General features: G+C 39.7%; 1 protein-coding gene across 5 annotated transcripts in view; it reads left to right on the plus strand.

Moving 5' to 3' along the window:
* The window catches only part of ADAMTS6 (ADAM metallopeptidase with thrombospondin type 1 motif 6), a 142,079-nt gene that overhangs the window by 101,193 nt on the left and 22,306 nt on the right, over nt 1–18,580 (plus strand). For all 5 annotated transcript variants that reach the window (XM_035100852.2, XM_035100856.2, XM_035100857.2 and 2 more), the window contains 5 exons: nt 3,371–3,516; nt 9,891–9,954; nt 15,100–15,202; nt 16,364–16,497; nt 17,427–17,550. In XM_035100852.2, the coding sequence (XP_034956743.1) occupies nt 3,371–3,516; nt 9,891–9,954; nt 15,100–15,202; nt 16,364–16,497; nt 17,427–17,550 (571 nt within the window). The remainder of the gene's footprint in view (nt 1–3,370; nt 3,517–9,890; nt 9,955–15,099; nt 15,203–16,363; nt 16,498–17,426; nt 17,551–18,580) is intronic.

The following is an 18,580-nucleotide window of genomic DNA, read 5'->3' on the forward strand; positions in this document are numbered from 1 at the left end:
CGGGGCTCTAGGGCTTACCGGGGAGTTGTGGAGTCGCGGAATCGGGGCGCCACTGAGCCTTTCGTTCCCAGGACGCACAACCTGGGGCTCTTTTGGGGAGGTGCGTCGCTATGGCGCCTCCCCCCCCCCGCGGAGCTGGGTTGCCTCGGAGCTCGAAGCAAACCCCGCTGATTTCAGCGGTGGCCGGAAGTCCAGCACTGGGTGAATATGATCCCATGGCAGGGACCCCGTGAGGAGCATCACTGCAGCATTCTGCACCCGCTGGAGTTTCTGGGACAGTTTCAAGGGCAGCCCCGCGTAGAGCGAATTACAGTAGTCAAGCCTGGAGGTGACCGTCGCGTGGATCACTGTGGCCAGATCAGGGCAGGAGAGGTAAGGGACCAACTGCTTAATGCAGCGAAGGTGGAAAAATGTAGCCTTAGCTGTTGCTGTAACTTGCACCTCCATGGAAAGGGAGGCGTCAAGGATTGCACTCAAACTCTTAACGGAAGGCACTGGCACTAATTGGGCCCCCGCAAGAGAAGGAAGTTGGTCCCTCATCCCCATGCTATCCCGACCCAGCCAGAGGGATCTCTGTCTTCGAAGGATTTAGTTTCAATCGGCTGATGATAGAAGGAAGACAGTTGGAAGAAAAGCATCTTAGCAATTTAATTGCTTTTTAACCAGTGCTAGGACTCAATAAATACATTTTGTATTCTTGTAAAATAATAGCAATCAGTGTACTTTTTTGTGAATAAAATCTGTGTACTTTTACAGTACTTTGTGAATAAAATTGTGAATATTTTGTGTTGCAGTGAGGATGAGAGTTATGGGGAGAGCAAGAGGATGAGCATACATTTAGTACTCAGTTGAGCATGCCATAGTTTCATTTCCAAGAGGCAAGAGAACATGTTGCTGCTACCAGAGACCAAAGGCCCAGTTGATGTGCTGTCCCAGCAACTATTGTTCTCCCCTCCCCCTGGTGCTATAGGGAACTGTTCTTTAGTACTGTACTTTAATGCTATCATAGAGAAAGTGTATTACAATAACAAATATATTCAATCACAGTTAAGCCTTAAATATGCCTTTTACAACTGGATGATCACTATCAATGACCTTGAGCTCTGACTATGGTTTTTAAAAATATGTTTTGGAATCACTGGAATGGAGAGGCATGTAGCTTAGAAACCTTCATTCTCTCTTGAAAAGAACACAGGAAATTTCTTTGGTAGCATCACCTGGAACCTAGGGCTGTGAACCATTTAGGATATTTTGATTTATTTGTCCTTCATTTAATTGATTATTCAGTTACAATGTGATGATTAATTTTGATTGTAAAATCAAGATATTTTTAAAAATTAAATATTATGTCCGTTCTACTCTTACATGTAGCTTCCAGTGGTCTCCCATGCAGATTGCTGATCTGATCCGCAGCTGCTCAGCTTCATAAAACATGAAAATGATTCTATGAAGATGTATATTTGAGTCAAATAATATTGTAATATCCCTTCAGTGCTGTATAAATAATGCACTCGACATGCTGGCATCTCACTAAATGGAAACCATTGTTTCTGTTTTCTTATTATGTTATTATTACCTCTATTTGAATTTAAGCAAGTGGTTTCCCATATCGAAATGTGCCATATTCATAGCCAGCCTGAATGAAAACTTAAACATATCCAGCTAACTAATGCCATGTCCAGTTCAGCTCTGCTAGTGCTCTTGTATCCAAATACTTTATAGTACCAAAACTAAAAGTAATTACAACATGCCATAAAAGTGGGTATTGGAAGTAGTTTCTGGTAATGTGGTTGAAAATAAAGGCTCAAGCTTCACTAATTCATCTCAACATCATTCCCATTTTTCCTTGAGCCCTTATAGTTTCTGGAATTGCACAGGTTGGAGAGTAAAATAAAGAAGGTTCTGCATTTCCACTTCAGCACAGATTAATAGCTCAAGCCTGACTGCTGCTGTGTTATTTTTTCTTTTGTAAATTGTGCTCAGAACATGGGTAAGAAACATCCTTTTTCGGTGTAGTAATGGTTGGATCTAGGCTAGCAATGCATTCCTATACACAGAAGTAATTACCAATGAGACGTACCTCCTAGTAAGTGTGTTTAGTATTACAACCTAGTTCTCATTGAAATTCATATACAGTTTTGTTCATTTAACTTAGTGTGGATCCAGCCCATGGTCAGTATTGCTTGACAATACTGGTAGACAATGCAGTTTGCTCCAGGTGTTGTTGGATTACAATTTCCAGTAGCCCAGCCAGGATGGTCAGTGGTCAGGGATTATGGGGGTTATAGTCCAACAATTTCCGGAAGATGCCACTTTGCCTACCCCCAGTTTAGATCAAGGTTCTTGTATCAAGTTGGGTATTTTTTACACACACACACACACACACACACACCAAATCCAACCCAGATTATTTATTAAAAGATAATGTGACATTGTTTTGTACCATATCTGCAATCACGTAAAATTCATGTTCAAATTTTACTGGATATGGGCAAATGTCTCATTGTTTTGATAAGACAAAGGGTTTCATTTTCTGTAATATTCTTCCCTTATTTTCTACAGTGAAACAAGACATCTAAATTTGGGCTTAAATCAGAACTGTAAGACTTGGTCTAATTTGATATGACAAAAATATTCCACTCAAGTTAAAGCACAATTTGTCTCAAACTAACCCAATGCCCTATCGTAAATGAATAATTATAATAATAATCCAGGTTATATGCTTTGCTGGTATCTGTCTTAAAATTTCAGTTCATATGTTCATTCAGTCTCTGAGCAACTGGCTAGTCAGTAAGTTTAAATACTTTTTTCTTTGTTTCTGGTGTCTTGGCATTACTTTTATTATGTCTGCAGTGTAAGTGTAGATGAAATACTGCTTCAAATACCTCTTCTATTGTAACATCATCTATACTTCAGTGTTTTTTTAAAGGAAAAGCAATAACCCTCATAAAAATTCCTAACTGGAGAATTTTCCATGTTGTGCTATTAAACCATTAGTTGAAGTATAGGTGTGAGTTTGTTTCTTAAACACTCTTAAAAGTATACGTAATGTCTAAAGAAATGTTTCAGTAACTTGCAGTTTATTTAAATGAGAAATGGTAAGCTTGTGTATGAAAAGAAAAATGCTGTCTTGTTAAACTTTTATGTATGGTAGGGATTTATTATTCGGGCTAAGCCTAAAGATAAATAACAAATAGCACTTGCCTTCACCAATGACTAAACATGGCTAAAGAAATTTAAACCTCTGTATGTTATCTATACAAGAAATGCTGTTGCCTATAATTGGTCAGTTCCTGACCCATATATTTTTCTGTCCTGATAATCCTATCAGTTCAAAGCTAATTCTGTGTTTTCTATGAAATCTTTTCAGTGGTGTTATCAGGGAGAGTGCGTACCTTTTGGCACTTGGCCCCAGAGCATAGATGGGGGTTGGGGTCCCTGGTCAATATGGGGAGAGTGCAGCAGGACCTGCGGGGGAGGAGTCTCATCATCCGTAAGACACTGTGACAGTCCAGCGTAAGTAGCTAAAGTAAGCCAGAGCCAGCAAAAAAGGCATATTTGGAAATGTTTCAAAAGTGTGGTTTCACATGTTATCTGTAAAAACGTTTCAGTACTGTGCCAATACTTGTCTTTAAAATAGCAGACAGGATCAGCTATCCTGGAGAAGCTTTGCAGACATACTTTCACATTTTTAAATATATGCATTAAGCACACGCTATACAAATAGATTCTATATTTAATATTTAGCAGGTAATTTTTGCTTCTCACAGCTTCCATTTATGGAAAACAAACAATCAGTAAATTCTAGTTATGGTAATTAAAACTTGTTTCAGGTGTTCATTAGTTTTGCAAACTTACTAAAAATGCAAACTAACTCTTAAGGTTTTGAATATTTGTCCCTACGAGAGAATGGCCTAGTTTGCACACCACAGGAACAGGCTATTTGAGAACGTTTTAGCTGCTGGATGTGAAAGTAATCTTTACAAAGTACCCTTTGGATTCTCACATCACTTTAAATCCAACTGATTTAATGCAAAGTACGCAACAATTTCCATAGTGCTCATCCCCTGCTCCTTCTGCACCGTGGACCAAACAAACCAGAGCCTTGCTTGTCATGGCCTCTGAACCCAAGCTTGCAGTTTGTTTCCTCCAAACAAACCATGAGCAGTAAACAAAGAACCAACTTTGATTATAGCTTGTGGTTTGTTAAAGGGAAAACAAATTACAACCCTGGGTTCACATGACACAACAAGACTCTGGCTTATTTCGTCCATGGTGCACCTGGAGCACTGCAATGAACCTCTGAGCTTTGCACACCAGTATGCTGCTCATTCACATTAAATCATAGTTTGTTTTAAACTATGGTTTAGTGTGATGCATGAAAGAGGCCAGTGATGCTTTCAGCAGATTACTTTCATATGAGCTAGATGTTTATCATTTTCTTTAATAGGGTTCCTCAGAAGCCCTTATTGTGTTACCATTAATGTAGTAGGGAAACATTTTGTTTTCATAGTTCTTAATTACACAATCATCTTATTACTCTTAATAGTTGTTCAGATAACATTGTTACCTGTATTCTGGTATCATAGCTCCAAACTATTAGGTAATTTGTGTACTGTCTATTGATAGCTTTGTCAGTTGCAAACAAAGCTCTTGAAGGAGACCCTTTTTGGCTCAGAGCTCTGTATACGGTATACACACACATGCACGATTGGTTGATTTCTGAGAACTGCAAAGTATGCTGAAAAACTGATAAAAGCAAAACGGTAGTAAAGGCTGCTGCTCTTCTCCAAACCTAACATTTTAACACTCTCTTTTTTTAAACTTTACAGTCACAGCTCTATTACCATCCCCTCTCCAACATTCAGCACTGCCCACTGAAATCAATTTATCTAACCTCTTCCTTCCTTTTTTGTCTAGTGACAGAAGTATATTAAAAGAGTGTTGATGGCTCAGCTACATTCCATAAGGGAATTAAATTAAGAGAACACTGCAAGAGGACCCATTACTCCCCTCTACCCAAACATCAGATGACAGGTGTTTCAAAGTAGCTGCTGGACATTGCACTGCCTTTGAGGCCCTTTCAGACATTATAAATGTCTTTCATATAAACACTTTTGTGTAGGAAAATCATGAAGGTATACTAATCACAAATATGCACATGCATTAGAAAATTTAACAGCACTGTAAAAGAAAAAGCCTGCAACATTATTATGTGGTTGTCAGAAAGACCATATGATAGATGAGGTTCACAGTTTCTGAACATATAATTATGGGGGGGGCATTACTTGAGTCTTGCTTGAAACATGCCCCAACATCTTTATTATTAATAGTCTATTCTTCTTTGTCTTTCAGTGGGAGTCCATGCTCACTTTGGCAGTTGCTTTCTTCACAAAGCCTTTTGTAGTAAAAATCTTAAATACAGGATGACTCTTGCAGTCAGGTTTAAGAAAGATATCGTCACAACTGGCTATCATTTTATGTAGGAAAGTAATATGTATATTGTTATACATATGACTGTCAAAAACTAAACCATAGGACTGACTGAGCCTATCTCTTCTCATTGGCATAAGTTGGACCTGTGGAAGCTCAGCAGCTGACCTCTGAGGGGGGTTGTCTCCTTGCAGCCAGAGGCCCTTCTGGATTCATAACTGCCCTGCAGTCTTTTACATTATATCATCTTCCCACATTGCTATGTTCGTATTTCCTTGCCACTCAGTTTCCACTCCTTCACTGTTCCTAGATAACCTATGTTTGCATCTACTCGCTGCTGCTTTGTGCCTTTTTGCTCATAACCACCCCCACCCCCCCAAAAAAGAGCAGCATGAAACAGCTTGACTCACATAACACTATCCACTCCATCCTCCTCCAGTCATTACCAAGCTCACACTCAGGTGGAGAACTCACGTGAACTCACGTATTACAGACACAGCCAGCATTAATTCATCTGATTGCACTAAATGGAAAAATTGCTGCAATAGTGGAATATCCATATCCATGACTGGAAAACTTTCACAATATGTTTCTGCATATGCATACATGCCCATGCTTGTGCAGGTATTGTCAGAGCTTAAGTCACAACAACAGCCATATAGCTACTTGTCCCAGGTGAAGAAGCAATACAGCTCAAAAAAGAGGAAATGGGAGGATGGAACAGCAGAAAGGAAAGGATGAATGGGGACATAGAGAAAGTAGAAATCTCCTGGTGTTGATAGCCAACCAGGAAAAACAATGATGGACTCTTAAGAGAAATAACCTTCCTTTTAAAGAGGAAATGAAGCACTGTATCTGGGTGGAACATTACCCTATGAGACAGTCTTTGCGTTTTGTCCAGCCCACAAAGCTCTTGCATGCTACCCATATTGTATGAGCCATGACTTGGTTGCATATATAGCTTTTATACTATTGCTGGTTTGTTGTGCAACCATTATTCCTGCTTTGGGTGGTTGCAATAGAAGGTGTGGACACAGCCTAGAGCTTTCTGGGATCCAGGTTTTGCAGTCTTTTATAACTGGACAAGTAAACATGTCATTGTGCTAGCACCAAATATGACAAGAAGTAGGGGCAAAGAGACCTGAGGTAATTCAGGATGGAACCTTGGCAAATTTTCCAAAGTGCCGCCTTATCTCTGCAACAGCACTCATTCCCCAAGTTTTATGTTCTGCAGGAGCACAAGTTAGTTCTATATTGAGCGACTTCTTGGATGGAGCCAACCTTTGCTACTGTGTTTTGGGAGGATTGATGGGTGACAAATGGAAAACACTAAATCAGCAACAAATTAAGAATCAAATTCGGCTGATCATTTTCTAGTGTTGTATTGGGGTTTTTTCAAAAAAAAATTGTATTACTGCTGCTGTATATATTATACATACTTTTGGTTTTCTGTACACCACTCTGATATATTATAATGTGAGTGGTTTATAAATCTTTTTAAATAAAATAGAAAAAAATATATTTAAACTCAGACAAATAAGATTAAAGAGGTCAGGAATAAATTGAACAAAAGACAATACTGAGTAAATCCTGGATAGCCACAGGCTTAAATTTAATTCAAGCCTGTTAGCTTCTCCCTAGCAGCTCTTTCCTTCTTCTGCTATGCTTCCTCACTATTGTAAACTACCAGCTAAACTTGCTTGATATTCTCTGAATCTTCATATCCCAGTCTCTGTTCTACCCAGCAACCTGCTCTTTTCCCCAGTTCCCTAATAATCCCTTCCACTGGATTTGTCCATATATGGAAAAATTGGGCAAACCATTCTGAACATCTATAGCATCAAGGGCTGCAATACAGTGGAACCTCGGTTTATGAACACCTCGGTTTATGAATTTTCAGTTTATGAACGCCGTGGACCCATCTGGAACGGATTAATTCACTTTCCATTACTTTTAATGGGAAAGTTCGCTTCAGTTTATGAACGCTTCAGTTTATGAACAGACTTCTGAAACCAATTACACCCATGTTTCAGTTTATGAACGCTTCAGTTTAAGTACTTCGCGGACCTGTCTGGAACGGATTAATCCACTTTCCATTACTTTCAATGGGAAAGTTCGCTTCAGTTTATGAACGGTTACTCCGCGGACCGTCTGGAACGGATTAATCCACTTTCCATTACTTTCAATGGGAAAGTTCGCTTCAGTTTATGAACGCTTCAGTTTATGAACAGACTTCCGGAACCAATTGTGTTCATAAACCGAGGTACCACTGTACTTGACAGTAGCCAGGTGATTTTTTAAAAAAATCTTGAAATGAAACAAACTGTCTTTTACAAATCAGAGGCAGTTTGCTTGCACAGTTTGGCAACACACTATTTGACTATTAGAAACCCTTGAAAATACAGTAGCAAATGGCAATTCATCAGGCTTTTTTGGAATATAGCAGTTCTGTTTAAATTCATGTTCTCCACTCAAACTTTGTAATACCAACTATGTGCTGGGACATTTATATTTATCCATTACTTTTGTTTTATTAATGTCCAGTAATAAGCAATTACACTTTCACAACCCTGCTTTAGGATTCCTTACATTTGTCTTCTAAAATGCAATATTGTCTGTGTTCAAGCTGTTACATAAATCATTTAATGGGAGATTGGGCCCTACATCTTCCTCTCTGCTTTGAAGAACTTAGACCTCTATACTTTTTATGGCATGGCTTTGCAAGGCAGTCTGGTCTTTATCTCGTTGCTGAACTTTATAGGACTGGACATTCCTTTCTAATCTTCACCACTGCAGAGCCCCTGGATATTTGGCATTCAGAGTAGTCTGACTGATTTCAGTGAATACACACTGGTGTAATTTTTTTCAGGATCTATTCCACATCAGCTGCTTACATAAAAATAGACTTCTCTACTAAACACCAGCATTTGTAGGTACTAGAATACTGTATATGTGTTAAGGCATATCTCAAATGTTTTAATTCATATATAACATTTATACATTTAAAAACACAATGGTCAAAAGAATTATACTTCAGTCAGCAAGAGTACTTTCTTTTCTCCTCTGTGCAAAGAAAACCACTCTAGGTGGGCAGGAACATAGTCTGTACCAATTTTTTATTTTGCATAGAAGAAAACAAGAAAGCTCTTTTGCATAGTTGAGTGCTGTGCATATTTTCTGACCCTTTGGGTCTCAACTAATTTAATTTAACAGCAATGGATACATATAAATGCAGGGGAACACTTTTGAATCCCATATGCTTAACTTCTTCATTGTAGTGAATAGGGCATAAAAGTGTAAATTGACTGGATCCTGTCCATTATATTCAGCTTTTTAAAATATTAAAATAAAATCACATTTTATTTTAAGGAACAAAATCTCACTAAAATTGCATGGTTTGAAAATCATGTTTATCAGCAGATATAACAACCATGTGATACCTTGCTTGTGTGACCAGAAATGCCATATTATTTCATAACATACTATATAACACATTAAGTAATAAATGGATGACAAAAGACCAGTCTGGATAATACTTGAGTCCTGTTAAATCATAGATAACTACTCCCCATCTAGTCATGTAATATTGCTCTGATTCTTTTCAAATATTAGTAGCAACGGAAAAGAATAGAATTTTACAAACTCTCTTATAGTTATCATATAAATGTATCTTTAACTTTGCTTATATGTCCTCTGAAATTTTCTAAGGCCGCAATCCTATATACACATACCAGAGAGCAAGTCCCATCGAACTTAGTGGGATTTATTTCTGAGTGAACATGTATAGGATTGCACTGTGAATTATTCAAGTGACATTTGCTTATAATGTGTGTGTATGGGTGCTTAGGATAATAGCCAAGATGATGAACACTACCTTAAACACATACAAAGATTAGCACTAGTCTAGTGAGGTTTTTGAACAATTATTGTTGTCAAATTGAAATAATAATCAGGAACTCTGGTATTAGAGAATATCAACTTGACCCTAGTAATGAAAAGCAGTGTTTCCTTAATTTTGATTCATCTTAGTCTAATGCTAAATCTTCTGCACCAGCAAATAAGTGCTTAGATCTAGAAGTAATGACTTCCACTAACAGAGTGTTACAAATGCTGTGTCATGGTGGGTTTTTACTGGTGCTGCCTACTGGCGCCAGAATAAATGTTTAGAACTTGAGTATTAATTTAAAACATTAGTAGAAAATATAACTTTGCCACATTTTTTTCTGCCTTTGGTGGGAGTGATACAAAAATAGAAGAAATTGTGTTTTACCCTCATTTTCTGCAGTGTAATTTTACAAATATATTTGCCAGCTGAGTTTGTATTACTGAAATCTGAAGTTTTTAAAAATATACAGTATCATCAACTTGTGAGGGGAAATGTCCTGTAGTGTGTAAATTTTTTTATCATTGCTTACTTTGTATGTACATATGCATAAAATGCATACAATTTTTCCCAGACCTTCAGGTGGAGGAAAATATTGCCTTGGAGAAAGGAAAAGATATCGCTCCTGTAATACTGATGTGAGTAATTCAAAGTTAAGCTAAAATCCAACAATCTTAGATGAGGAGGAGGATTTATTTATTTATTAAATTTGTATACAACCCTTCATCTAAAGATCTCAGGGTGGTACACAAGATAAAAGCACAAAAAACAAAAACAAAACAAACAATAACCTCCCCCTACAAACACATTTAAAAGGATATAGGGTGTTAATCAGCTAATGGTTGGGTTGAAGACGAATGTTTCTGCCTGGTGTCTAAAAGTGTATTATAATGAAGGCACTAGCTAAGCCTCCCTGGGATGAGCATTCGACAAATGGGGAGCCACCCCAGAAAAAGGTGCATTCTCTTATTGCCACCCTCTGGGCCTCTTGTGGAGGAGACTTGCAGAGAAGACCCTCCAATGGTGATTGGAGGGTCTGGGTTCATTAGGAGTAATGTATGTGGCATCCTCATGTCCAATCAGAAACATGTTTCAGATAAGAACAATGGTTTGTCTCCTTGTGTTCAACCTTATGCTGGTGGTGCACATATGCTGGTACAGGAATGAATTGACATATCCTCACTGCTACACTGGTGTAACTGAAGTTCTGCTAGCATTCCATAATTTCACTGTTGTAGTGGAGCTATACCTATGACAAAGTTAGTTGGGTCTCTACGGTGCTAATAGAAGGATTTTTTTATTTTTTGTTTCTTCACATGATGTACCTCAAGGGTAGAATTTTACTCTTAGTGTTGCTTGATATTTCTGTCTTCCACTTTTAAGCACGAGGGACTGGGAGACCAGGGTTCAAATTCCCACTCGGCCATGAAGCCTGTTATGTGACCTACATCACAGAGTTGTGAGGAGAAAATAAAGAGGGAGGAGAACTATGTACACCACCTTCAGCTCCGGTTGGCGCTGTGGAACACGGGTGGTGCTGTGGTCTAAACCACAGAGCCTAGGGCTTGGCGATCAGAAGGTTGGCAGTTTGAATCCCCACAACGGGGTGAGCTCCCATTGCTTGGGCCCTGCTCCTGCCAAACTAGCAGTTCGAAAGCATGTCAAAGTGCAAGTAGATAAATAGGTACCGCTCCGTTGGGAAGGTAAATGGCGTTTCCGTGCACTGCTCTGGTTTGCCAGAAGCGGCTTAGTCATGCTGGCCACATGGCACGGAAGCTGTCTGTGGTCAAACGCCGGCTCCCTTAGCCTTTAGAGCTAGATGAGCGCCACAACTCCAGAGTTGTCCATGACTGGACCTAACGGTCAGGGGTCCCTATACCTTTACCCAAAGGTAGTATAAATGAAGCTATCCATGAAGTTTGGATTATCAACAGTTCCCTTCAGAGATCGCATTCCCATTGTTGCCTATGTGAAGGGAGGAAAAATAATATTTTTAATGAACACTCCTTTTAGATCTTAATATAGTTAACATTTTATCATATCAAAATATATTAATAAATATCTTCTTAACAGTGCCTCATCTGCATTTCATTTTTAATAGGTACACATGTTCTGAATTAGTGTAATGTCATGAGGGGATGCAAAAATGTCCTGACATTTAGCAGTGTAAGTCCTACTGTAACATAAGTGGTGATTAGAAACTGTAGTCATTGATTGTAAATTTATTAATAATGGCTTTAATGAAAAACAAAGTTGCTGAGATGGACCCATTTTCAGGATTTATGACAGACCTTATCCTTAATCACCCTTTGAAGCAAAAGACATTTGAAGGGAGAGACATTTGATTAATGTGTGAATTAAAAGGCCACGAATTTTGTGTGCTTGTCATTATTTTAATGAAGAATGTGAAGCTTACACCCACTGACATTTGTAAGGGTTTCTTGTGTCAGCATTCACCATTCCTTTTGTAATTTAAAAAGTATTACTCCCTAAAGTTCTCATTATTCCTAAACAAAAATCTCAGCATTTTTACTTCCCTTCCCTTTGACCCCTTTACTCCTTTGGAATAAGCATAGACAACTCCAACACATTCTTCAACAAAATCTTTCAGACATTGTTTGGCCTTTGATGGATAACAGGTTTCCTAATATTAAAATTGAGATTAAACCTAATCTATAAAACCTGGAAACAAGAAGTAGCAGCAACTTCCAGCTTTACCAGTTATATCATATTGTAAGCTGGTTTGCATATATATACCAGGCATCCCCAACCTGCGTCCCTCCAGATGTTTTCGCCTACAACTCCCATGATCCCTAGCTAACAAGACAGTGGTCAGGGATTATGGAAATTGTAGTCCAAAACATCTGGAGGGCCGAAGGTTGGGGGGTGCCTGGCATATACTGTACTGTAACGCTTAACCAGAGCTTCCCAAACTGTATTGTGTTGGCTGTAGTTGTGTCACGCGAATGCTTCCCATGCTCCTCTCAAGGCTGGAAAGGGATTAGTTAACCTCCGGTTTGCTAGTAAAACTGAATTACCATGTCGTGAAATGATGCATGTCTAAAAACCATGTTACCAACATGAAAAGCTCTGCTCTAAACCATAGTTCAGCACTGTGCCTGCAAGCTCACACTCTCCTCCCTTCACTCTCCTCATGCACATCTGAGAGAAGGGTTTGGCTAGCATTTACTTTCAGTTACATATAATCTAGGCTTCTTATGTATTAAGCAGAATTTTTGGCTGAATAGAAACTCTGGTCAGTTTCTAATCTGGACACCCATTGACATTCATCTACTGTAATAGCGGGGTCAAGATTTCAGTGGATGCAAGTGATTTTATCCTCAAAATGCTTTGCAAACAAGTCACAGTGAGCTACTGCCGGTTCTGCCACCTCCTTTGGGCCAGACTAAGAGGCCCCACACTACCCAGAAAAGCTTTGCCGGACAGAACAATGAGGATGCAATGGAGGCAGCAAAGTATGCTTTCTTTGCTGCCTTCGCTATCACTAGGTAGGCTCAGTGATGAGCCCTCACCAGTGTTTGATTGCATTTGACTCGCATTCAAGCCACCTCGCAGCCTGTTTCCCCAACCTAAGCTCTGGAGTATACCAGGGAACCAAACAGACTCCACGAAGCAGAAGAGGGCACTCCAGAGTGATCGTGTCAACTGCTTGAGCAATTTGGATGTTCCACGGGTTGGCCAGGGCTTCAGCAAGAGCACCAGTCATATCAGCCAGAAAATCCCTCCAAGCCATCTGGAAACCCATTGGATCCATCTGCCTCTGAGTGCAGACCACCCTAATAGGTCCCCTGCAGAGGGGGAAAGGTTCTGGAAGCCTAAATCTCAACAGGAAGTGATATGACCACAACAAGGTCCAGAGTATGGCCTGCCTCATGTATTGGGCTGGTGACATTTTGGGACATCCCCATGGTCGTCATGAAGTCCTGAGCCACCTCAGAGCCAGTCACCTCTGCATGGATGTTGAAGTCTCCCCAAACCAGCAGTCTTGAAGTCCTCAACACCGCCTCCAATGAGATCAGCTCTGTCAGCTGAGACAGGGAGACTGCTGGACAGCCAAACTGGTCACACTCTCCTAGATCTGCCTTTCATGACCAGCAGCCAATAAGCTTCAATAGGTGTACTTAATTTAAAGAGCAAGACTCCACCACCACTGGCCATTCTTTGTACCTCTTTCAGCTGGAAGAGTTAGAAAATGGGTGAAAGTACATGCCTCAAGTAGCAACTGCCACCATATTAAAATCCATAATAAAAACTTTCCCATTTTCTTGCCAAAGGGAGAGAGCTTGCACTGGCAATTGTGCCATGGATTGCATCCTTTAAAGTCAAATCTGACAATTTAACAAGGTAATCCACTGCACATTCTGTTGCAAAATACAGAGCAAGACCCTCCCCTTCCCTTGCCACTTGCCAATAGAGTGGAAAATTGAACTACAGAATTCTATTGTTTATGTGAAAACATTTTTCACATGGTTGACTTGACTTTTGGCAGGAGTTTTGTTCCCTACCAAACCAGCGACTTTGATGCCCACATTGAGCAATACAAAATCCAAGTACAGTACAGTGCTTACTGTTAACTGGGTGACCTGCAGTGCCATGACCTAGAGAAAGGTGCTCTTTCTCCAAATGACTGGAAAGGCTTGCACATTTCAACAATAAGCAAACCTCCCAATCAGAAGTGAAAAAAGAATGCCTTTCTTGTAGTTCCACCCTTCCTCATTTAACCACACACATTTAGCATCATCCCTCATTTTGGCCATGACCAAACCACAGAGAAAATGTCATGTCTTGCAGTTGAAACCACAGTCAAAGAAAAAGACATTTGCCTGAGGCAGTGTTTCTCAGACAGTGAGCCTTGCGTCGTTTTCAGTGCTTCAGCTTACCCTTACTTGCCTGAGTAAAGTTGGTGAGAATACATAAATGTTGGTGGATATGAGGAAGATTGTCCTGTAATTAATGCAAAAGCCTACATCTGTTCAAGTAGTAATACAAGAGCTAAACATCATTTATGTTTCATATTCCCCACATGTATAAAACATTTTAGTCACATTTTACAAACTGACTGGAGAAACATAGATGCAGCAACCTACATTGGCTGCTATTAGCTCATTGTATTAAACTTATATAGCAGAATCTTTGATTTAGTAAAGCCTTGATCTCATCTTTAGCAGTCTTCATGTGACACAACTATTGACAATAATAAGTCTTTGAGGTTGAGTCCTGGTACCGTGTCCTATGAGATTGAGCTCCAGCAAAGCAGCCCAGGGCATTAGATAGGAAGGTTTAATTCTGGACACAACCAATTGAAATCAAAATAGTTCAGTATACTTAACTGAGGTGGCAATTGTATTCACATTTATCTGACTAGACATGCATAGGACTGCGAATCCTGTGAACTGCCCTGAGATCTTGTGATGAAGGGTGGTATATCAGTAATAATAACTGCATTTTAATTAGGATTGTTGCCTGCAGTTTTATAATTAGGATACTAATGAAGAATTTGTGCCTAGTCTTTACATAAACAAAGTGAATAATGACATGCATTTGAATTAAAAGGTTCATTTTACGTTCTTAAAATAACTGACATTCCAGTTTTAAAATCAAAGAAGCAGAATTAAAAAAGCAAGCAATTATGATATATTGTTTGGCAACTTTATTTGAAACAATTTTTATTGTGAAATTCAGTGGTCTCATGCAGAGCCATTAATGTGTGCCTTTTAATATTTAAGTTTAGCAAATACTAACTTTTTTTATTTTTTTATTAGCCATGCCCTTTTGGGGCCCGCGATTTTCGAGAAAAACAGTGTGCAGACTTTGACAATATGCCTTTCCGAGGAAAATATTACAACTGGAAACCATATACAGGAGGTAATACATAGTTTTGTATTGCTGCTTGAAGAAGACATGGTGTGGAGGCCTTTACCTGTCCAAATGGACCTTGGGGGGATGGCATAAACACTACTGCTGATATTCATATCCACGCCCTCAATACTTTGCATTCTATAGCATCTTAGGCTATATAACAAGTAATGACATATCATTATCTTAAGCAGGTCAATAGCCCGTCCTTTGAACTTCCCTTCAAGTGTATGGAGGCTCAAACTAGAACTGGATTGTGGCTGAGCAGGTTTGTCAGAAAGGAGACTCTTGCTGAGAAGGCTATTCTGGAGGACTACTTTGATTATTCAACCCAAAAATACTCACTGCTGCTGGAACTGAATTCCAAGCTCTCCCTCTTAGCATATGCCTAGTCCAGTGATGGCCAGACTTGGCCCTCCAGCTGTTTTGGGACTACAATTCCCATCATCCCTGACCACTGGTCCTGTTAGCCAGGGATGATGGGAGTTGTAGTCCCAAAACAGCTGGAGGGCCAAGTTTGGCCATCACTGGTCTAGTCCAAGGCTACCCAGTTCCTTTTTAACATCAGAGCAGCTAATCCAATGGCATCTGTATAAGTGGGTCAGGCAAAGAGGCTAGAAGCAGAAGAAATTGTAAGTGTGAGGAAGACATGGAGAGTACAGAACCAGGCTGACCCACCCATTAGGCGAAATGAGGCAATTGCCTTAGTTGGTCAGGGGCAAAGGTGACAAATTAGCACAATTCCGAACCCTACTTGCTTGCCTTGCCTGCTTGCCCACCACTGCTCTTCCCCCTGCATGCTTGGCACACTGTTCCTGGGGTGCCTTGGTTGCAGCAGAGGTGATCAGTAGCTGCTCAACCTTTCAACAACCACTTTGAGGTTGTTTAACTGCTTTGAGTTCCTTCTTTCAATCAAGTGGTATATAAATTTTATGAAATGATAGAATTACTGTGCCTACAAACATTGGCTGCATAGTGTTGGTAGTATCAGTGGTGACCACAAAGCTGTCTGCAGGGTAGCAGCTGGTGTCAAAAATGGCTGTAGCAGTTGCAGTGGCAAGAAATGGTGGGCCATGGTTCTCTCCACTCACCACCTTGTGCACATATTGTGAACTTATGAATTGTATATAATATAATTAATATAATATAATATGTGTTTTATTTGCCTAGGTGGTGTTAAGCCATGTGCATTAAACTGCTTAGCAGAAGGTTACAACTTTTATACGGAACGTGCCCCTGCAGTGATCGACGGAACACAGTGCAATGCAGATTCGCTAGATATTTGTATCAATGGAGAATGCAAGGTACCATACTTATTAATTTACACCAAATCAAGTAGAAAACATTTTCCTATCAGCACCTCATATAGTGTAAGAGCTGCCAATAATAAACTATTTGGGGGTACCCATCCTTTTTCATGGGGTTCAGAGAAGTTTCCAGACTAGCAGCACTTGTGCCAGTTTCAGTGATCTGCTTTGAATGGTGGCTCTAAATTAAAGGAGCTGCTGAGAGTAGAACATTCTGAACTTCTCTGGATTGTTGCATACACATGTTTCTTAATTACGTTCCAGATAGAAACAAACAAATAACTTAAAACATTCTTTCAAGTGCATGAAAAAAACTAGAAAATACTATAACCGCTACTTGTTGGTTTGTTTTTTTATTACCAACAAAATTAGCAATCTGATTCTAAGGTGCATCAGCATCCAAGTGCTTAGGATGGGGCAACAGCAGGTGCAGCAGTGCAATGTCACAAAACAGTGGAATGGTGTACAGTGGTATCTCGCTTTACGAACTTAATTCGTTCTGGAAGTCCGTTCTTAAACCGAAGCGCACTTTACCTACTGAGGCCTCCCACCGCCGGTGCCCTTCCACTGTTCGGCTTCCATTCGTCTTCCGCGGTAAAGTTCGCTAACCGGAACAGCTGCACCGAATAGTTCGTTAACAGGGCTGGTAACTGAGGTACCACTGTAATATATAATGTGCAATGCAAAATATGCAGTACAAATGTTAAGATGTTCATGTAAAGAAATAATAGCTTATTATTTGCAGTTTCTCATTGTCATCACCATAAAACAGAAAAGCAAGAGAGATTTCACAACAATTTTGTTGGAGAATAATTTAAGAATGTCATTAATTTGGCCATAAATTTTGAAAACCACTGTCCCCAGTGTTTTAAACTGAGGATGCAATTATCTTATTGCATAATTAATCTGATTGTACCTATTTTCAGCATGTTGGGTGTGACAATATTTTGGGATCAGATGCTAAAGAAGACAGATGTCGAGTATGTGGAGGAGATGGGAGTACATGTGAAGCTATTGAAGGTTTTTTCAATGACACATTGCCCAGAGGAGGTAAGTGTGAAGGCATTCGCCAAAATTTTCTTGACTATAAAAGGACTACAGTTTAGGAAGTAACTAAATATAGCAGTAACTCTTGCTGATGCCATTTCCCCCACTACAGTCTACCCAGCTGTTGGATTGGGTATGACTTGCTTGAGTCCCTGTCCATTTGTCACAAAAATATTCTGGTGCTGGTTTACTTTTGACCCAGCCCTGTTACTTCTCCTTCCTTCCATCATTTCCTGCTACTTGCATGTTGTAAGGCTGCCTTAGAAATGTCTAGTTTTCTCGTAAGAGAAGCAAATACTGTATAGATATTATTATTTCTTCATAATTCTGGGATTGAAGTGTGACTCATTTAGGACATGAATTTATGAAAAGGAGAATCCAAGAAGGATCCAGAAATAATGTAGGAGTTTAAACTTTTCAGTTTCTTTCAGATTTACAGCAGAGTCATTTGTCTGTGTCCTTGTCATAAGAATGGTTCAGACCATTTTCCTGTTGCTGCTGAAGCTAATCAGTGCAAGTTGCAGCACCGCCTTGTAGTTGAAGGCAGGAAAAGAAACTTAAAATAAGTAGGCTACTCCCAGAATCCAATTCACTTCCCTGCCTTTGTCGAGGTGGTTAAGCTCATATCTGGAAGTGGGGTGAGGGCTCTGAAGTTGAGGAGGAGCTCTCCCAGCATTTAATCGTGTGTGTGTGTGTGTGTGTGTGTGAATGAGAAAGAGAGAGTGACAATAGCTCTTGGTCTTAACTACCCATCCTGCATCCTGCAGAGCTCACCTGTGCAGCAGTGTTAGCTGAACCAAAGTCTTCTGTGAAGTCACTCCCAGTGTCTGCTTCTTTTAAAATTATAACTAAGGCAGAATGGGATGCTCCCCTACAATATAACAAGTCTGTGTCTCTGGCTAATAAGTTTTATAATGTAGAGCCTGAATTTATGGACCTGTTAAAGCTCCCAGCTATTGACATGCCAGTTTCTGTACTAGTGGCCAAATTTCTTCTGCCTAAAGATGGGGATGCCCAGCTTAAAGATGCTACA

Source organism: Zootoca vivipara, chromosome 11 (genome assembly GCF_963506605.1).
Source record: "Zootoca vivipara chromosome 11, rZooViv1.1, whole genome shotgun sequence".
In the NCBI taxonomy this organism is placed as follows: domain Eukaryota; kingdom Metazoa; phylum Chordata; class Lepidosauria; order Squamata; family Lacertidae; genus Zootoca; species Zootoca vivipara.